The sequence below is a fragment of the Pyxicephalus adspersus genome, chromosome 8, assembly GCF_032062135.1.
Source record: "Pyxicephalus adspersus chromosome 8, UCB_Pads_2.0, whole genome shotgun sequence".
Lineage (NCBI taxonomy): Eukaryota > Metazoa > Chordata > Amphibia > Anura > Pyxicephalidae > Pyxicephalus > Pyxicephalus adspersus.
Genome location: NC_092865.1, coordinates 9,720,689 through 9,741,875, shown reverse-complemented (window position 1 = coordinate 9,741,875; position 21,187 = coordinate 9,720,689). Strand labels below are relative to the sequence as shown.

The 21,187-nt window shown below is 38.0% G+C and overlaps 1 protein-coding gene across 2 annotated transcripts in view; it reads left to right on the top strand.

Annotated features, from left to right (window-relative positions):
* Positions 1–21,187, top strand: part of NEGR1 (neuronal growth regulator 1) — a 343,626-nt gene that overhangs the window by 190,795 nt on the left and 131,644 nt on the right. For both annotated transcript variants that reach the window (XM_072419472.1, XM_072419473.1), the window contains exon 4: positions 17,797–17,928. In XM_072419472.1, coding sequence (XP_072275573.1) covers positions 17,797–17,928 — 132 coding nt within the window. The remainder of the gene's footprint in view (positions 1–17,796; positions 17,929–21,187) is intronic.

Genomic DNA, 21,187 nt, shown 5'->3' with positions numbered 1-21,187 from the left:
GTAGGAGGTTCGGATTTGGGGCACTGTTCACAAATGCATAGCATGTGATGCTATAAAGAGGTCATGTGATATATTGGGGTCCTTTAAGGTGACCTGGTAGTATTGCATTGACAGGCTTAAAGTCATGCATGCTAATGTGCAATGTAGCACATAGTAATATATGGACGGTCATGCACTACAAAGAACTGAAAGAGTGGAAATGGACCCATAATGGAATGACTTTGTCAGTCCTAGTGCTAAATTCCTGGCATCCCTTTAGATGATCACTTTAAATTTATCAACGGTTCAATGCAATATACAGGAGGAGAGAGAAGAGAGAGAAAAATAGATCTATTTTGCAAAAAATAAAGGAAAATTAGAAAAGAAGTGTTTTTTTTGTGGCAGGTATTTTTCATGATGATTAAACAATTATATTAAATGATAAAGTTATCAGCCACCTCAACACAGGTGATTGATTAAACATAAATGATACAGATCAAAGTGACCCCAATGATTGCAGCGGGTTCATATCTCTATTACTAAACAAAGTCTTCCTAGAGAGAACATTAAACCAATTTAGAAAACATAAGCAGAAGTTTGGTCCCAAGTACCAACGCGTTTCACCCTATGGGCTTCCTCAGGGGATGAGGGGATGATTTTACATTGAGGAGGAATGTCCAGTCAAACAACGGAGAATAACATGAAGTCTGTTAGTCTGATTTCTCAGAGTGCTTAACGGAAGCACAATGTTACTGCCCCAATGTGATTCCACTAGCCACCAGAAAATCAACTTTGCATCTCTGCCAGACCAGTCTTAACCTTAGCAGTAACATTATGCTTCCATTAGGCACTCTGAGGAATAGAATAGGGAAAGGTAATGCCCTTTCATGTTTCAGCAACTGAAAATTAAAGAAATCTGTCCAAAATAAGAGAATATGCCATTTTAGTTGTGATCAGGCTGTTTGTCCATATGCAATTACTTCCCCTAAACCTAACATTAATGTTAATGACAGTTAACCATGCCACCATGCAAGGTTAAATCTCACCAGAACAGACAAAGTCAGCAAAAACAACTTGAAAGGGGACCTAACTCTCCCTTATTCTATCCAACAACTGTATCCAAAATCTAAAAAAAAAGATTGGATTTGAGCAGCATATGTAATTTTGCATTTCAACTATTCCAAATTAAACATTAACTAATATACATGCCTGGGATACAAATGGAACTCCCGGCAGATATAAAACTTAAATTAATGCAGTTATTTATTTATTAAAAATAATTACTAATGCAACCAGTATTTGAATTTATGTTTACATCAGCCTGCCGAATCCCCCTGTGCAATAGCAATCAGGCTGGTTGAGGAAGATGATGATGGAAAGAGAATCAGCATAGGAATGACCACATCAAAATGTTGCTGCTTCCTTAATGTCTAAGCTGTAGACTTTTGTTGCATTCTTGAATAGGTTGACCAAGGTGGGCTTCTGCAGAAAAGAGACCTGGCAGTACAGAGATAAATGAATCACAAGTTGGGCTGAACATGTTTACAAAATCTTTGTAGTTAGTTCACATATATGTTTCAAGTGTGTTTTAAGTAAATATATTGCTGCTTTCCTGAAGATCAGCATTTAAGCATGTCTGAATTGCATAGCCCGTATTACTCATGTTAGCTAACCACTAAAAAAGGAAGTCCTGCATCGTTCCAGTTTCAGATGATAACCAGCAGATGTTGTGGTGTATTGGGGCGCTAATCCTAAGAGTCTTTCGGTGAGATAAATGGAAATGGTCATGTGACTGACCATGATAGTTTAAGGCCTTGTAGGTTTAATGTTCAGATCTGTGAAAAATTCCACCTAAACACCAGTCACTAGGCATGAAATGGTCACTGGCCCTCATATTAAAACCAGACCCTTTCATTTCTTATAATAGAAAATGGGACAGTTAGCATTTGAGATCCCTCTCCTGTTCATTAAAGGTCCTCTGGAAGCTTGTTTGATAAAATAGGAAGGAAAAAATATCATATCTCTCTGGAGAAGGCCTCACCCCCCTAATGTAACCCCTGTGTTGTGGAGGTTTGCTGGTGGGGAACCTATTTGAAATCTGGACGTCCCCAGAGTGAGATGTCCACCACCTCACTCTGGGGAATAAGGACAAGGCAACATACTACCCATTCCCAGAAAAGGTTAAGTAAAACCTAGAAAAAGAACATACAACAAAAAAAAGCATTAAGGCTGAGTTAATCTTGCCAGCCCACTATGACAGCTGTCACAGTCCGCCAGCCTGAGCTGTGCCCTATGTAATGTTGGTTTTCCCTTTCTCATTGACTTCAATGGGACTTGAACTTTACTACAAATTATCTCAAAAACTGGGGTCAATTTGGGTGAATTACCAGCAAAATGAACAGAGGCAATTGAACCAACCCAACTTTTTAGTTGGACTTGCTAAGAAGGTAACTTCATGTTCATTCTATTGCCCCTGCCTTCCCTTCTTCCCTATCACCTGCATTAGGTAAATCACAGCTCATACTGAAGTTTAGATCATTTTAAATATATCACTGATGATCATTGGACAAATACCGGCATTCCAGGAAGCATCAACTTTCAGAGGGAAACTCCATCTTGTTCTTGATGACCCATATTTAGAGTCTTCATGCTATATTGATTTGCCCTTTATCTCAGTGAACCTTCCTTTGGTTGTAAGTTGTTTCTCTCAGTAAAGTTGTTTGTTTTAGTGTTGACTGAACATCCAGAGGATTATTATTTTTTGTTTGATAAGCTTGGGTATAAAATCTAGAGACAACATGACTAGGAAGGACACTTATCAAAGAAGCTGTTTGGACAATGTGAGCTGTATGACTAACAAGATTTATAGGGCCTACAAGTTATTTATTATTTACCCAATGCAGATAGATAAAAAGATAGATAGATAGATAGATAGATAGATAGATATGAGATAGATAGATAGATAGATAGATAAGATAGATAGATAGATAGATAGATATGAGATAGATAGATAGATAGATAGATAGATAGATAGATAGATAGATAGACAGATAGATATGAGATGGATAGATCATCGATTACCTCTTAGGGAACGTCAGCTCATTGGGAACTCTAAAGGCAGAGAGATGTACTGCAACAGGCGTAGCAGACATTTTTTAAGTCATCTTTTATTAAATTCTTTATATTGGGTGCAGCAGGAGGTATCATATTATCCCAATTATCACATTAAGTCTCTTTTATCATATTCAAGGATAATAACAATAATGATTGGTATATTACAGTTATATTTTGCATACTTGTTTAAAACTATTTATGTTATTGGTTTATGTTATCCAGCACTATGTGTTAACCAAGGTCTAAGATCTATCTGTTTGGAGGTGGAGGACTTGAAACCCAAGGCAGAGCTGTTCAATGACCGGTTCACATGTGACAATATATTTTTTTGCTGAAACTGCTGATTTTAGTGTGCAACATGCAATTTAGCAGGAATTGGGAAAAAGGGAAACATGAAAAGGAGCCTAAAGCTTTACCTAATGACTTGGTGGAAGAATTATAATATTCATGTGCAATATTTCAGATTTAGAAGATGGCTACAAACAGTTAAAAAGATAGACAAGGAGAGTTTTGTAGCACTTTACAAGTTCATAGTCATGTCACTAACTGTCCCTCAGAGGAGCTTATTGCCTCTACCATAGTCATATATCAATTACACAGTCCAAGGCCATTTTTTGGGGAGGGGATTTATTAACCTATTAGTATGTTTTTTAAGGATGTGAGAGTAAAACCAGACTGACCAGAACAAACCCATACAAGCACAAAAGTGTTTACCCCACAATTAAGCCAAGTGGGAAGAAGATGTACGAGGTGGCAGCCCCTGTATTGTAAACCGACTTTTCAGTACCCACCCAAATGCAGCTGGGTAGTTCGTGAAAAGTGCCAGGTGGTGCGCCCAGCTAAAAGGGACTAGGGAGAACACTGCTTAAGGAGAACATACAAACTGTATGCATGTGCCCTGGTCAAGATTCAACCTGGGACCCAAAAGCAAGAGAGCTAACCACTATATATATACATATATCAATGTTTTAAAGCTGTCTTCAAATAACTTGTTGATCTTGGTAATATAACCACATTGCCCCTGTTATAACCCCCATCGGTGGTCCTGTAGCAATTCTGTTTACCTTTTACAAAGTTTCAGCTGCCTATTAGTCTCCAATACCTGGTTCTGTCTGTCTGAAATTCAGCACTGCAGGCATCCCGTGTAGGAGAATTAGGATTGTTTGTGTCCCAGTTTTGGGCTCTCAAAGCAAAGCCTCTGTTACAGCCTTTCGTAACCCAGGAAGCCTCCTGAGTATTCATTTTGATTTCTCATACAGAGGCTGTCTGGGCTATCCACATTGTTGCAGCAATGCTCAGAACCACCAGAGACTTTCTGCACTAATGAATCATCACAGTGCTGTCAGACTGACCATATATTAGTACTATATATCTTCCAAGAGCATTGGACATAGCTCTCTCTTGTCTAAGAGGTTCAAATCCTGGAGAAGATTCAATTCAATTAAACAACAGAAGTCATCCGTGACATAACTGCACAATGAATCTGAGTGTGTCAGGATGGAACGATTTTTTTAAATATAATTCTGGTGTATTTTCATTACACACATATTTAGGACACTTTTGATAACCTTAAAACTAAACTTCTGCTTTACCTTCAGTCTTGCAAAGTTGTATATCTGCTCTGAAATGTCTTACTTTGGCTTCACTGCACTATGTGAGCTTCTTACAATGTATATTATTGCATTTCAGTTTTTTCAATCATGGATTCTCATCATCACAAGTAGCCATTACCTAGGTTGGTCTGCATGACAATGCAATCTGCCTAGAAATGCCCGTTCCTCCATACTGACATCCATCTATTAAGGCATTTTATTATTTGCATTATATCACCCTATAGCCGATTCACTGGTTAAATCTGGGCTCCTGAGTGGTGATCCTTTTTTTTAAGTTTTAAATGGTTAACCACCACTGTCACATTTCTGTTGCTGATTTTGAACCTTTGAAGAAATTTACTTCTACACTTCATGGAGATAAAAGAAAAGGAGGAAATCACTCCAAAACGAGGGCAAGCCTGTGTTTTTTTTAAAAAATAGGTGTCCCTACTGAGAGATTTTCCCTCTATTCCTGTTCTCCCAAAAACTCAGTTGGCAGTTCCCACCATTTCTTTATATGATTCATGGCTTTCTAAATTTCTCAAACTTAATTGCACAAAGACTTTGCCCCCTTCCCCCCAGGTTGCCTTAAAGAAGGAGCTATGATTTTAATTCATTGGCATATCCTGTTCTTATGTCATACTACTTGTTTGTTCCTGCAGAGGTCTCTGATAAACTGGCCCACCCTGTCCCGTGCCGTGTTATCTGTATGTTCTCTTGTGGAATCTGTTCTATTACCATTCCTCAACATAAGAGGCAATGACGGTAACACCACCATCTGAAGGAAGTGATGTAATCATTTCCCCAGAGGAAATTTGTTAATTCTTAGCCGGGAACCAAGCCCTTAGTATGGAAGGTCTCTCTCCTCTCTAATACTACTCCGTTCTGCTCATTTATCATACACATAGAAGCCCTTTAGCACTTATGATATGGTCCTTTTGAACCCTAGACAGTGGACTTGTTATTTAACTGGTTTCCAACTTCTGTTAATCACTTTCAGCTTCCTCTCTTTAATTACTACATTGACAATCAGATTGTTGTGCAGTTGAGTGTGGTTGAGGTGGGGTTCCTTCTCAACTGCATAGCCAGGGGTGACTTGTCTCTTTCATGGCCCATGTCGTGATCCACCCCGACCCTAGCTACATTCAAACGAATTAATAAAATAGTTTCAAATTTTAAAATTTAGTTGAATAGAGGAGTCAGGAGCCGGCAGTAGAATGCTGTGATCAACTGTGTTAGGACAAGTCTGATATTGTCCTAACACTCATTATTTCTAGCAGTTTTATGTAGATTAAGCTTAATCTCAAACGGCCCAATGTCTGGCACCACACATGTTAAGTTTCACCATCCTCTGGCCATTTCTAGCAGTTCTTCAGCCCTCCAAGTAACCTTTATATCACTACCTATACTAAAAATGTATTAGGGGCCACATTTAATACCCCTGTATGTGGTAAGTTGACCAGCGCTGCTCTAGAACATATTGTTGAAGTTGTTGAAGTTGCAGAGTGCAAATATGGATTGTGCAGATTGGACTAAAAAATGTTAAAAATGTGGGTTTTGTTTTGAATGGAAGGTAGAGAAATAGTATTAAATGCATGAAGGCCCCAGTCCCCAGTGCTATACCTCTATATAGACAGAATTCTACAATGAAATGTAAGTTTGGCATTGCCTCATTTCTATGTGAAACGTGTTTTCGTCAGCAGATAAACAAGCATCCCGCAATCTCTCCAGCTGAAATTCAGATTTCATATGAGCATTATGCTAGTAATAGAAGTTAGTGAAATGTAAAGATTTTTATAACATGCCAGACTTGGTAAAGATAATTGCTTTTGGAGGCATCTGAGATGCTGTCTGTACAGTGTCAGTGGGTTAGAGCGTGCCTCCCATTTCAGATAAATAGCATTTAAAATACCGAAGATTTATGCAATTTACTGGGTGCAAATGGAGGCTTACAGGTTAGTGAAGCCTCAATCCTATATTCATGTACCTGTTCTCTAAGGGAAGGCAGTCTGGTATTTAAAGAGAAATATGGGGGCTGTCATTGCATGACATGAACATGCTTTTTGCTTGACATTAATGTTGGCTGCCTTTTTTTTTTGGCTGCTGATGTTGAAGTAGTATTTTTAGAATTTTTTTAGAATTAGAATTTTTGGAAGAAGATCTTTGAGGAAAGATGTTTCTCCTAATGACAAGATTGCTTTCAAGATATGGTTGTGGTTGAGTATGGTTGGGAGTGTTGATGAGGAATTAAAGCTGGTGGACAATTTTTTTAATTACACAAAAATGTGTAACATAATGTTCAAAGCAAATAAAGGGATAGGGATATTTAAGGCCCAAATCCAAGTAGAGGCGAGAAGGCGAGAACATTGCAGCAGGAGGGGCTTTCTATAGTGTTTGATAAAACCACACATCTTGCAGTTATTGCAACTTTTAATCCCTTAGATATAAAAATGTTTTATGAAAAAATGAATATTTAAATTTAAAAAGCAAATTGTCATATATTCCTTCAAGAACAGTCACTTTACAAATTTGGCTGATTATAGGAAGGGGAAGGTATTTAAGTGGACCTATAGAAAGAGAGTCTAGGCTGGGTATTTTGTTTGCAATGATATTTAATGGTTTTCTGAACAAGTAGGCGGGGAAAGGCGCAAGGTTTGCAGCAATTGATAACCTAAAGGTGTGTCACTTTTTAATGTTCAAAAGCCTTATATGTGAACAGGATTGGTTTGATCACAAAAACTTCCCTGAAGAAGCCGAGAGGCGAAACGCGTCAGGATATGAAACATTATTAATGACAACAATACTCTTGTCTAGTCTTGCCTAGTAAATAGGTTTTTTCATCTACTTAAGTTGTTCACTTATATTGTGAATGAACTAATGTGCTTTTTATGATGAATACAACTTACCTTAATACAATTTTGTTTGCCAAAAAAAAAACGTTTTTCTAATTATCTTCAACCAGTGGCAATGGGCAGGAATAAATGCTGCAAAGACTAGTACCACATATTGACATGGCACTGCTTTCTACAGTATTTTCCTGTTTAGCCCAAGATGGTGTTTTAAAGACTCAAGTAGGGATGGATGACGCTAGTCCCCTTTGGGGTTGGATGGCATCCAGTGTCATCCATCCCTACCTAAGTCTTTATAACACCAACCTGGGCTAATAGGAAAATGCAAGTTGTGTGTTTTTCAAGCTCTCTGTAATGCGCCTGGGCACACAAACCACAACCAACTCCAGATATCCTTCAATCAGGCTTTATTCAATGTCATAAAGCACAGCAAGGGTTAAGTCCAAACAAGCAAAGTACAAGAGAGTAAGGCAAAGACAGGTCAAGAACAATCCGAGGTCTGGGCTGGCAGCAGGCAGAATGGTCATTAACAATCCGAGGTCAGGGCAGGCAGAGTTCAAACAGAGTCAACTTCAGACCAGGTCACTATGGAGATGACAAAAGCAGGTAAACTTAACCAACACAATGACGCACCCAAGCACACTGAGTTCACAGAGGCTTATAGCGGGCAATGGTGTACAGGACAGGCTCTACTTAAATGGCCAGAGTGACCAATGGCCTTGCGCCACCTGGCGCCGTCTGATAGGAGACTAACCCTCGGGGGGTACAAGAGGGACGCATTGTAGCATGCGCACCTCTTCCCACAGCACCCCTAGGACGTGCACTACTTTGCACATGCAAAGGAGTGCTGAGAGCAGGAGATTCAGTAACCACATCTGAAGGGATGCAAGGGATGCTGCCTGGCTGAACAGTAGTTTGGCCAGGACGGATCCTTCCGCCTGCAGAGAGAGACAAGCTGCGAGCAGAGCAGCAGCCTCGGCCATGCCGCCAGCTACAGCGGCGTCTCCCTCTGTGGCTGGGATCCCCAGGGACACTGCGTGCTCGCAGGACGGGTAAGTTCCTTACACTCTCCCTTCCTCCCGTCATTCAACCCTAAAGAAAACCAGCATTGGAACTCCTAGAGGCAAAACTTTTGGGGAGTGGAGGTGATGCCAGAAAGCAGCTGAATATTCCAGCAGGAGCTTTGTTTTTTATTTTTTACATTCTAGGCAAATTATTTACATTTTTGTAATAGAAAATGTTGCTCTTTAACCCCCAAAATCAACTAAATACAGTTGCTCAATGTATGACATTACAGCAAGTCCCCTACCAGCAGCTACTGGGTTGGATCTTTTCTTTCTTTGTAAAGCCAGTGGTCTCTCTACAGAGGTTTGACGCCCCCCTATTAATTTCCCCCTATTTAATCAAACCTATAGCTCTGATAGCTCCTTCTCCCTGCTGTTTGGAGGATCCTAAAGACTATTGAACTATATATAAACCTTGTTTTGATGCGCCTGGAATGCAAACAGCGGGTTTTAACTCGAGGTTTCAGTGGTCTTTATTTCTAGCTAGAACACCTGCAAGGACTGGCTCGATTTTAGCTAGTTTTAATAACGTAGTAGCTGCTGTCTGCTGGATAATAATGACATTCAAAGCAGTGGCGATAATGTAGCTTTGCTCTCACAGCTTCAACGTCGCAGGTTTCCTGGAAGATCCAAGCCTTCCTTATTTAAGAAACGGTAAAATGCATAAAAAATGAATCTTATTCTATCTCTAAATGTTTCATGTGTGCCTTGAAGAGCAGCACACGGGGCTTCGCTGCCTTTGATTTGAGGAAACTTCAATCCCATTATTGTTTGATGAAACTTACTTCTAAGTCATTGTATAATCAATTCTTCTCTGTCTCACGTAACCTACACCTGTGTCGTACGCTTGTTTTACATCTTCCTGTCATCCTACCGCACTTATAATCAACTCTGATAAGCCCTCGCCTGTCTGGCTGCGGAACACTGCTAATTGTTCAAAGGAAACTTTTATGCATAAATTTTATGACTCACCTGACAGTTTCCGGATCACTGAGAAAATGTTTCCATTTTTTTTCTGGTAGAATTTGAATTTAAAAGATAAGTACAAATTTTCATTTGTATTGAACAAAAATTCCTATGTGACCTGTTTGACCCATGTTGTTCTTGTCGAGAAATTTTCTTATACAACTGGAGAAACTGTACCAACTTTGTTAGGATCAAGCTTTGCGTGTATCCTCCTAAGCTTTGGGGTTGAGAGTACTTAGGGTAGACCTCCCATGCATGGAAGGTCTTCTTTTGCTGGCCATGTTCCCTTCAGCTTCTATATTCATTTAATATAAGCAATGCACTGGTAAAGGGTAAAGTTAAACTATACTAATCTTATCTGCATTGTTTAATGAGCATACTTCCACTGTTGAGCTTTAGGGTTGGGAATACTTAAGGTGGACCTCCCAAGCATTTAAAGTCTTCTTCTGTTGGCCATGTTCCCTTCCCCTTCTCAATTCAACAACTATAAAGAAACGAAAATGTCCCTGTAAAAGATAAAGTTAAAATACACTAATCTTATCCCTCGTATTCGATGAGGATGATGTCACTGTTTTTCTGACCTTGTTACGATAGAGTCTTCTTCTGCCAACTATGTTCCCTTCCCCATCTCAATTTACTTACTAAAGGCAGGTAAAATATAGATGTAAAGAGTAAAGTTAAAATATACTAATCTTATCCCTGTCGTTCGATGAGGATAATGTCACTGTTGACTTGAACTTGTTAGAATTGGACATTGCTTGTATCCTCCTGAACAAAAGGGCTGGGAGTATTTAAGGTGGAACTCTCATGCATAGTTTTTCTTCTGCTAGCCTTGTGCCCTTCCATTTCTCAATTCACCTAATAGAAGTAGGTAAAAATGTACCAGGACAGGGTAAAGTTAAAAATACAGTAATCTTTGATAAGGATGATAGTACTGTTCTTCTGACCTTGTTAGAATTAGGCATTGCTTGTGTAAGGAGTACTTAAGGTGGACCTCCAAAGCATGGAAGGTCTTATTCTGTTTGTCATGTTCCTGTCACCTTTCCAATTCACCTACTATAGGTAGATATAAATGTACCTGTAAAGAGTAAAGTTGAAATACACTAATCCTGACCTCATCGTTTCATGAGGGTGATGTCACTTTTGACCCTGTTAGGATAGAGCATTGCTTGATTGCTGATAGAGGACTGTTTAAGGTGGACCTCCTATGCATGGATGGTCTTTTTCTGCTGACCCTGTTCCCTCCTGCTTCTCAATTCATCTGCCATATATAGGTAAAAAATGTCCCTGTAAAAGTTAAAATTACAGTTAAACTAATGTCACCCTTATCTTTCAATGAGGATAATATCACTGTTGTTCTGAGTAGAGTTCTGTGGAACAAAGAGTAGAAGATCTCCCACAAGAAGGAGCTCTTGCAATGGACAGGTTCCCTTGGTTCTTGCTCTGGGTTCCATAGAACTGTACTGGTAATGTCACACTCTGTGATGCAAAAGACAAGGGTAGGGTGAGTATAATTCTAACTGTATCCATTACAGGTTTGTTTTTACCTACTTATAAGAGGTAATTTGACGAAAGGGGAGGGGATCTGGCAGCTAACGTGGACCTTCTATTGTATAGGAAGGTAAGAGATTCGCACAGCTTCAAAGTACTCCCGTGAAACCTAATAGTGTCTGGTTACCTGAGTCAAATACCATAAATAGTATAAGTGGTATAGAGGCCTGGATGTCCTTTTAGAAAATGGCAGCTAATGGTATTATCCAGTTATTTGAAGAAAACAAGTCAAGAACCTTGATCCAGTAAAATGGAAAACAAATCTGGATGGCAAATGGCTTTTACAATTGTGCTTTTATCTTCAGACTTCTGGCAGGAAACAACTGGTGATATAATCATCGCTTGCTTTAAAAATAAGCCCCTCCATTTCATAATTTCAGGGGTTTCAGATGCCTACAGCTAGGGGTCACCTCACCAGACAGGGGTCACCTCTAACTGTTTTGAAAACCACTTGACTTGACATTGAGATGGCAGCATGGTGGTATGGAGGCAGTCGTTTTTACAGTTCATCTTAAAGGGCAATACTCTGGCCCGAGAAACAATTTAGCACTCACAGTCACTTGGAACTGTGATGGTGACATTTCAAAGCTGGAACAAAATAATTGCCACATTGCAGAGCCTCCTTGGAACAACATGGATTGTGCCCAGCTGTGGCATTTTGATGCACAGTTCATGGACCTTTTTCTGCGTTTTTTACATTTAATAAGCAACATCATTCACTTGAACCTTTCTACTTATTTGTTTCTCCTGACCATTTTGCTTGAATTTAAAAAAGGTTATTATATGTTTTTTTGCTGACCTTTATGTGTAGGCCAAGGTAGTGAACTTTTGTGAATGGCAAGCAGCATTTTAGCCACATTGGTAGGTTAAAGCTTAACTCCATGCAAGCTGCTACATACACCGTTTGAAGGACATACAATGCACAGAATCATTTTTAGTAGGCAAACAATTTGTAATATTTGGGATTTAGATACAAGTCACAGAAGCAGAATGGCTTAGTTAAATTTAAAAAAAAAATGTATTCTTTTAGGAAATAGATCAGTGGCAGCATAGGAAAGGACCAAATAAAATCACATAAGCACATAATTCAGTTATGCTTTTGTTAAAAACTAAAATACAAGAAGAATAAAGTCCTTTTAGGATCTTCAATTTTCTATTTTTTAATAAAATTGTGGGAATTGTTTATTATGAACATGCACTAATGCCCCAAAAAATCATAGCATTATTAGTTGTCAGCATTAGAACCTAACTGTTGGGGGATATGTAGTGGTGGTGCGCCTGGCTAAAAGGGGCCGGGGAGAACACTGGCCAGGTTTCCACAAACTTTTGGTAGTGTACTGTTTAGAAGCACGAATTAAACATGATGAGTTAGCAATTTTCATTGTTTAATCATCACTATGTGGTATGCTTCTGAGATTTTTAGGGTTCCCCTTGTCTATTACTTTCCATTTTTATCATAGTAAAAAAATAAACATGAAAACTACAAAACATACATTGATAAATTGTATGCTTTTATGTTTCTCTGACAGCTTCTTCTTCTTAGCCAGCCTCTACCAATCAAAATGAGTTCTAGTCTTACTACAGAACACCAAAAGCTGATTGGCTGCTATGAGTTATTGCACATTGTTTTTTAGGATCCTGAAAAGCCTCATAAATCTTGCATCTCAAAGCAGTGATTCCCTGTAAAAAGTACTTTGCCCTGAGCCTGAGATAAACTAAGTGTTTTTTTTTAATCAAGTCTGAAAAGAAAAGCTTAAACTCTTCACAGTTAATGCATAAACAGGATTCATACTTTTATTACAAGAAAATGTTACTTGTAGATAATGTATTGTATTTGCTATAATAGTAAACAAGAAGTGATGCAATGTTTCTATGTGATTCATTGTTCACCGAGCTGAACAATAAACTTCAATTCCACTTAACACTAGGGGGCAATATTGATTATGCAGATAAGACATAACCAGGCCCAGGCAACCTGCAGCTATCTGCTCTATGATAAGTCTGCAGGTTTGTTTAGTTGTAATAGCACTGACAAGTTATATTTTTTTTTTCTTTTTTAGTATTTTGGATTGTCTGCAATAGATATTCATTGCTCATGTGGACTTATATTTTTGGGAAGCATGCATGTAAGCAAACATGGTATCACAATATGGCTCCAAGTCTACCCCCAGCACCATTCGATTGCCCCTACATTATTCTTGTACCCCTTAAATATGACTATAGGTCTTTGGCCCAGTCCTGTGAAGTCATTAGTCTTCTTCTTCCTCTCTTGCTGTCCTTGGCAGTGATTGGTTGGGTCCTACAATAAGCTGCAATAACTACAGCCTCCAAATGACATTCTCCTGCAGGTTAAGTTGACATTCTGATGGGTCCTTGATGCCCTAGGCTTACGTGAAGTGGAATAGTAAAGATCCAAAGGTACTCACAATATTGTCCAAAGGTTCTGTAAGTGTTCCGAAGAACAAAAGACCTGCCTAGGGCGTTCTCCACTGACGCATTTTACATTAAGGCTTACCCAAGATAATTGGGTTAAATGATGTTGGTAGGTTTGTAATTGGGAGGAAAATTGGCAATAGATGTCAAAGCTGTGTGTCTGAGGAGGGGGTAAGATATTCAGCCATAGGGTTAGTATTGCAACGGGAGTTTCTTAGCAGTACTGCAGGGTATTGTAAAAATTATAATTGTAATTTATTAAGAATCCAGGATAAGTTTTCATACATATATCCAAGTTACAGAGATTTCCACATCACATGTGAGGAACCCAGTGATATCAGACTGTGGTGGAGAAAACTAGAGGAACCCTGGGATTAGGGTGTAATATAAGATGGTACTTCCAGTGTTCTGCAATTCTGAGCTCTTTTGTAAGTCCAAAATATATTTGGACCCTTAACCTGAATTTTTCATCTGAAGATCTGTATTGTAAATGAGGAAAGAAAATATGTGTAATACATGTAGTTTCATCTAAACTAGAGACCAAGCTGACGATGGTGGATTCATTTGCACCTCAAATCTAAGCACTTATAAATGAGATAACAGATAGTGGCATAGATTCATTAACAATGTTGAAGAAAAAAGTCAGAAAAGCCAGGGTCATAGAGGGGGAGTATTGAAATACAAAGTTAGAGACAAGTGCAAGATGGAAGGATATGCTGCAGCCTGCAACAGTCATGCAAACAGATGGAAACTTGCCTAAGGGGTGGGCCAGAGTCAGTAATATGGAGACAAGAACCCGAGTGAGGTCAATGCTGACAAAGTGGTATAGGAGGGCAAAGAAGTAGATCAGGATCAAGCAAAAGTTTAGACCACTCAGGACTTCATTCAGAAAATAAAGGGCAATAAGTAGTCAAATATGAATCAATGCTAGCATTGGGCAAGTATCCAACATGGGTATGTGTTAGAGATGCATCTTATGAGATCCTATGTGCTAATAATATTTCAAGAGGACTAATGTGACCCTTTTGACAAACTCAATTATTACTCTTTCTGACTTTCTGACTGTCTATGCCTAACTGATCCTTCATTTGGAATGTTATGAACAAGTAGCAGAGCATCCCAATCAGTTACTTCTGCATATAATAAATATCACCATTGTGTCGAGAAACTTGGGCACACAGAACAGACTTGTGTATTCATGCTTCAAATCACTGCCTTCCACTTAATTACATTTGAGCTATGCCCCATAAGGCAGATGTTTTTTGACCTTAATGCAAAAAAAAAAAAATGTTGAAAAATAATCACTGATCTTACAACTTTATCTGAACGTTCCTTCTCGGTCAGGATGGTAATTTTTATTCCAGGAATTTAGCTTGTGGGATAGATTGATTAAACCTTCATCAGTTTGATATCTTCTTATAAATATAAACCAGATGCTGTTGCCTTTATATCTTACCCAGAATCCTATTTAGGCCAAACTTCTGATCATCCAATTTAATCTTGCTATGCCCAGAATATTAAAGAACAATGCATGGAAGGGAAAAGTGGCCGGCAAGCCAGCGTCTTCCTTTTTAACATTGCTCTTGTGGCTTCAGAGTGTTGGTAAACATTTTGTTTAAATCGATTCCACCTGGACACAGAAGGAGGGTGTCCGCATTCATGCATAAAACAGCCGCAGCTGCTTCTATTGTACCAGATCTCTTTTCATAATTCTTTTATCAGGAGTATCGCAGAATAGAGGAGCCTTAGTTCAAGTGAAAAATACTTGTTTTGTTTACAATCTACGTATTAAGTATTCGCTGTGGACCTTCAGTAGAACACACAACATCTTTTTCCCTGTATGTCTTTGTGCAATTGTTTTTGGTTAGATTATGTTATGTTGTTTCTTATATTTTTTTAAGAAGGATTAGAGCATCTGTTTGTTTGACAATCCTCCTTTTGTACCTCCCCCTCCATCTACCTCGGTGAAAGGTCCCTGTCTTCTCTATGCCGGATTTGAATTGTTGAATGCAGCTTACAATTTCTCTAGCAACCGTGGAGGATTGGAAGATTTTTGTGTCTGATATTGTTTTTATGTACAAGCCAAATATATGGAGATTACCAGGATATATGCCAAAACTACTTTGGACCATTGAAGCTTCATACAGTCTTGTACCGGTAATTGGTTTTATAATTTGCTGAAAGCAGCATGTCAGCCACCAACAATCCTTCCATGAACTGGGTTGATTTGTTCATACATCTTTTCAATTTTAATTGTTTAAGCAATACCCAAACATCTTGACCATGTATATGTGTGTTGTTCTAGGTGTTAAGTTGAACCCATCATCAATTGTACCTAATAATGTAGCCAGTAAATAAAGGTTCATTTGATACAGTAATTTCCTAAACCCTACATGCCGTATTTCACAATAATGGTACGCCTAGACACCAGTTCTTGTTCTTCTGCTGGTTAGTAAGTTGAGGATCATCAGACACCAGTAGTTACATAATTAGGTTGAAAAAAGACATAAGTCCATCATGTTCAACCACTAGGGAAATAAACATATCCCAGATAAAACCCTATAAGACATAGTGGATCCAGAGGAAGACAAAAAAACCCTGGTTCCAATTGCTCCAACAGGGGAAAAAATTCCTTCCTAAACCCATGAGGCAATCGAATGTTCCCTAGATCAACAGTTTCTGTTTAAGAAACAGAAAGTCGTATCTGGTGGTGGACGCAAATTAACCTGAGCTTGAATTCATGGTGGCACAAGGGTTATAAAGCAGACAGTGATAAAAAGGTGGCAATAATAAAAAACTACAAAAGAGAGGGCATTACCGTGTAGGATTTTGATTAGTGCACAATTAAACTTGATTCATATTGATCCCAGGAACATGCTTACATGCCATGTAGGACTGCACTACTCAAAGTATGCCTACAGATGGCATATGCACACATCTATCATGCCCTAACCAAATTGGCATCAACCCACTCGAAACGTATGGTCCATTGGATCCTTACAGCCAATACTAGTCACCTGTATTGTAAGCTGTATGTTTTAGCTGTACCTGCTGTCTCGTATGCAAATTGCATCCCTTGCCATCTGCTCCTGCAGATTACAGCCACACTGCTCTTATGCTATCCAAAATGGCTAATAGAGTCTAGAGAAGCAAATTATGGCTCGTGACTTAAATCATCATGTTTTAGTTAATGCTTGGCAGGTATCATTAGAATGAGGACATTTTCCCACAGCGATGGCTCATTTAACCATCTCCTGGAACGATTGCTTCTCCAGGCTATGCTTTGCCGTGGTTTTTTTTTTCCCAAGGCTGCGTACTGCCAATATAATAAACATGTTGCACTCATTTTACTTTCTCAAACTTTGTAAAATACTTTAATAATGAAGCGCTGTACTGAACTCAGCATCACCATCTTCAACAATTATCCCCAACCTCCAGGCACCGAGCAGTGTTCAGAGATGCTGACTGCATGCAATTTTTTTGAAGTCAAACAATTAGATAGAAAAAAAAGCAAAAAAGATGCAAAATGTTCATAGCAACATCATTTTAACAACTATTTTAAGGCAGCTAAATATATTTCAGGTGCATCAAAACAAAGTTTTGGTTTCTCGGGATCCAGAACACGATGCAACAGAAGTAATGGCAAGGGAAGTATAGAGAATCACCTAGCATAGGCAGATCTGCAGAACTGGATTAGCAACCTCCCACACCCGGATACAAGAGACCATAACGCTGGATTTGTATATATATATATATATATATATATATATATATAATATTACTTTACGGTGTTATAAAAAAAAAAACATGTGCGAGGTTTGCAGTATGTCATACAATATTTACCCAGGGATTGGCTTCAATTTTTATTTTATATTTTTTGTCATTTGCAAATTTTTTATTTTAAGCACAATAAATTTGTATAAGCTACCTTCATGTGCGGTTTGGTCACTATCAATCACAACTGAATGCCATGACAATCAAAAAAACAAAGGGCTTTTCTCTTTAAATAAGACTTCCCTCCATTTCCAATGGCTTATCGTAGATTAATTTACAAGTCTGCTAAAAGCCTTCATTACTATTTATGAAGGTATACTGACTGTAAATTCTGCTAAAACATTCCAACAGAATGAATGCAATCTGGATTCTTCTTTATTTTTTACTCTATAGTATGATTTACTCATTTTATACTTGTATCTTTATAAAGTGGTATATAATTTTTTTTTAATTTTTTTTTTTTTTTTTTTGCAGCTAAACCTTTTGGAAGCGGGCAATACCTGGACATCACTTCGATTACGAGAGACCAGGCTGGGGACTATGAATGTTTGGCTGAGAATGCAGTGCCATATTCTGACGTGAAGAAAGTGAATGTTGTCGTGAACTGTAAGTAACGGTTATATTGTTTTTAAGCAGAAAAATAGAGAGGTAATATCTAAGGCTACGTTCAGACAAAAGGTATGGTTGTGCTGCACTTGCTGCTTCCCTGCACCTTTGAACTGCGGCTGTGGGTAGGACTACGTGCTACAGGTAGAGTCTTGCTTGTGGCTATCCATAGCATGTGAAAGTGTTGGAACCTCTTTCTGGTAGCCATTGACAGGTGCGACCCTGTATGGGACTTTTCCCTTTCTTCCCTTGCCGCCACTGTGGCAGGAAATGAGGCAGAAGTTTTACATTCCAGACAGAACAGCAAAAGACTTGCTTTGAAGAATAGGGGTAGGATATATTCTCCATTTTTTTTTTTATTGCTGCCTGTCCCTCATTAGGAGATCAAAGTTCTGATATTGCTATTTCAGTGTCCATTATATTCTATTCCAATAAGTCCTGTCTATGTGCAACCCAATATCAGGGCACAAATTTAGAGGAAATCTTTCCAATTGGGTCCCAGGTGGTAAAATAGACATAAAAGAGGATCTAAACTTTTCTCCAATCTTTCCAAAAGAGAATAATAGTAACCAATTAGATTTTCCCATACAAATAGGAGTCTGGTTCCCACAAGATGGGCAACAAGAAGTGATTTCCATTACATCAGATCTGATTGAGGTTGAGGCATTTTTTTTAATAGAGACTATTGTATACTTCCCAACCTTTGGAGACAGGAAAGAGGGTCACTTATTTAGCTTGAAGAACGTAGGTAAACGTAGGGCAAAAACACCCCTTCCATGACTTATGTTGACATCTAAATGAATATGCAGAAAATAATTGGGTGACCCGAGAAATGCTTTCTTTACAACTGTGTAAACTTTATATATATATATATATATATATATATATATATATATATATATATATAAATAAAAAAATGAATAATTAAGAGACTGGGTTTAGTATTAAATAACACTTTGTAATAGATAAATAATACATTTAATGTCGAGATGTATTCATGCACCCTAAAATGAGATACTTTTAAAAATCAGGGAGGGAGGATGCTGTTCCTACTACAGGGCTGCAAGTTCAGGTATCCTCAGCTCATTTTAGAACCTCAATCAGCAGTACCAGCAAGGGTAATTTTCAATACAGGAAAACACAATATTTTACATTATAATACATATAATTCATATAAGTCGTATGATTCCTGGTGCCTGTGCAGGTCTTAGACAAGTTCACAACAGCTGCAGTCTTTTGCCTTGTACCTTGCTTCGAAATTTAAATATTGCCAATAGGTAAACAAGGTCTGTTTGTACAGGGGGCCACTAGATGGAGCTGTGTCCTCATGTAATGTGTACAACAAACTTGCTATTTGAGAAATCTGAGATTGTAATAGTTTACATGAGGACACAGAGCCATCTACTGATAGCCAACAATAATACTTGGTAATACTTGAGTAAATTTATGCTTGAATTGATTTACATTGGAGTTTATAATAAAGGATATATATATATATATATATATATATATATATATATATATATATATATATATATATATTTATGTGACAGGCCAGGATTTTTTTACATACTATTTTAATACTGGGCAGCTGGAGGTACCTTCAATATAGTGCAATAGAGTTCTTCGGACGTCATTGGTAGCAGAAAAAAAGTGATGAATAGACCATTTTACAAGAGCAATGTGTGCAGTACAGAAGGGACTTAAAAGAAAGTCCAATATATCACAGGAAGGATCGAGCAGATTAAATATTCAGAGTGTAATCTAATTTTATTTCACCATCATAAATTGTATTAGCTATTGCATTAGGGTTTATTAGGCGGATGCTGATTTATGAAGGATAATTTGTATACTCTTTACTTTCCTCTTGGTAAGAGCAGTTTGACTATCCACTTAGAATAATTCCCTCATTTCACATGAAGCATCTTCTGTACTTATATGGTGCATTCATTAACTACAGAAGGCTCCTCTCAATTTCTACAAATTATACGCCTTAAAAAAAAGCATAATTACCAAATGATGCTCGTTACGTATTTTAAAAAAAATAATAATCCTTTAGACAGTATGCAGTAAAACCATTTTGTTTGTGAAATTCTGAAATAATCAAGCATGACATGAGCTGGTGCTTTTTTTCCACATCAGTAATTCTATCTAAAATAAAGTTTAGAGGCGATAGTTATTTTTAGTGTTTTTTTGTTATTTAGGTTTATTTAAGGGAAAAATGGTGGGAAAGGTTATAAAATTGCTTAAAGGGAAAAGCCTCCAACATTTATTTTATTCAATTCACAGCTTTAGTAAAGATTTTGGCACTTTGCTGGCGTCTGCTTTTTGTATTTAGAATTTTACTAATGGTACATCAGGCTGTCTTTTTGGTTGGCCAATAAAAAAGCTGGGAAGTAGGAAAGGGCAGGTATAGGATATCTAAACTCACTTAGACATGGTGCCTTTAATAACTGTCTTTTTTTACACATTTCTTTATTTTCAGCAGGTCATTTTGCCGGTTGCACATGAGTTGACATCACTTATTGTAGTGTACTGTATCTATGGAGGGGCAATGTTGGCACCCTGGGACAGTTATATAGTTACAAAAGACATAAGTACATTTGGAAAATAAACATTCTAGAAACTAGCATATCCCAGATAAAACCTTACATACCTAATTAATGCAGAGGAAGGCAAAAAAATCCCCTGGCGACTTGGTCCTTTAGACTCCTTTTTTGACACTTATGATGCAAAATACCATAGTTAGCCATTCCCAGGCACTTAGCAAAGTGCTGCTATGTGCCCAGACGTGCCAAGCCACCTTTAAGTCAATGAGTTTGCTCACGTTGCCCTTGCATTTGTGGTGTAATTCTTCCTCCAGAGTAGGAAAAGTAAGTGCACCAACAAAAGTGACGTGTCCCCTTCAGGATAGGAAACTGGGACCAGTTGCAAGTGTATGCGGAAAATACTTCCCAATGGCTCCCATTTAGATAAATCTATGGTATAATGCTACAGAACGCTGCCCGCCTGAATTGGCCCCGAAAACCTTGGCTAGAAATGAGAATGCGAAATGCACATCTATTATTCTGCACTTGTTAAACAGTTATATAAAATGCTTCTAATGATATATTTATCACACCCAAAGGTACAAAATAGGAGATGTGCATTGTTAGAATTGTATTACATTTTAATATAGTGGCTTCTTTTCTGAATTTATTAATTAATCACTTTTGAATATTTATACCTTTTATGGACCGGAGCAATTTTTATTTTTTCA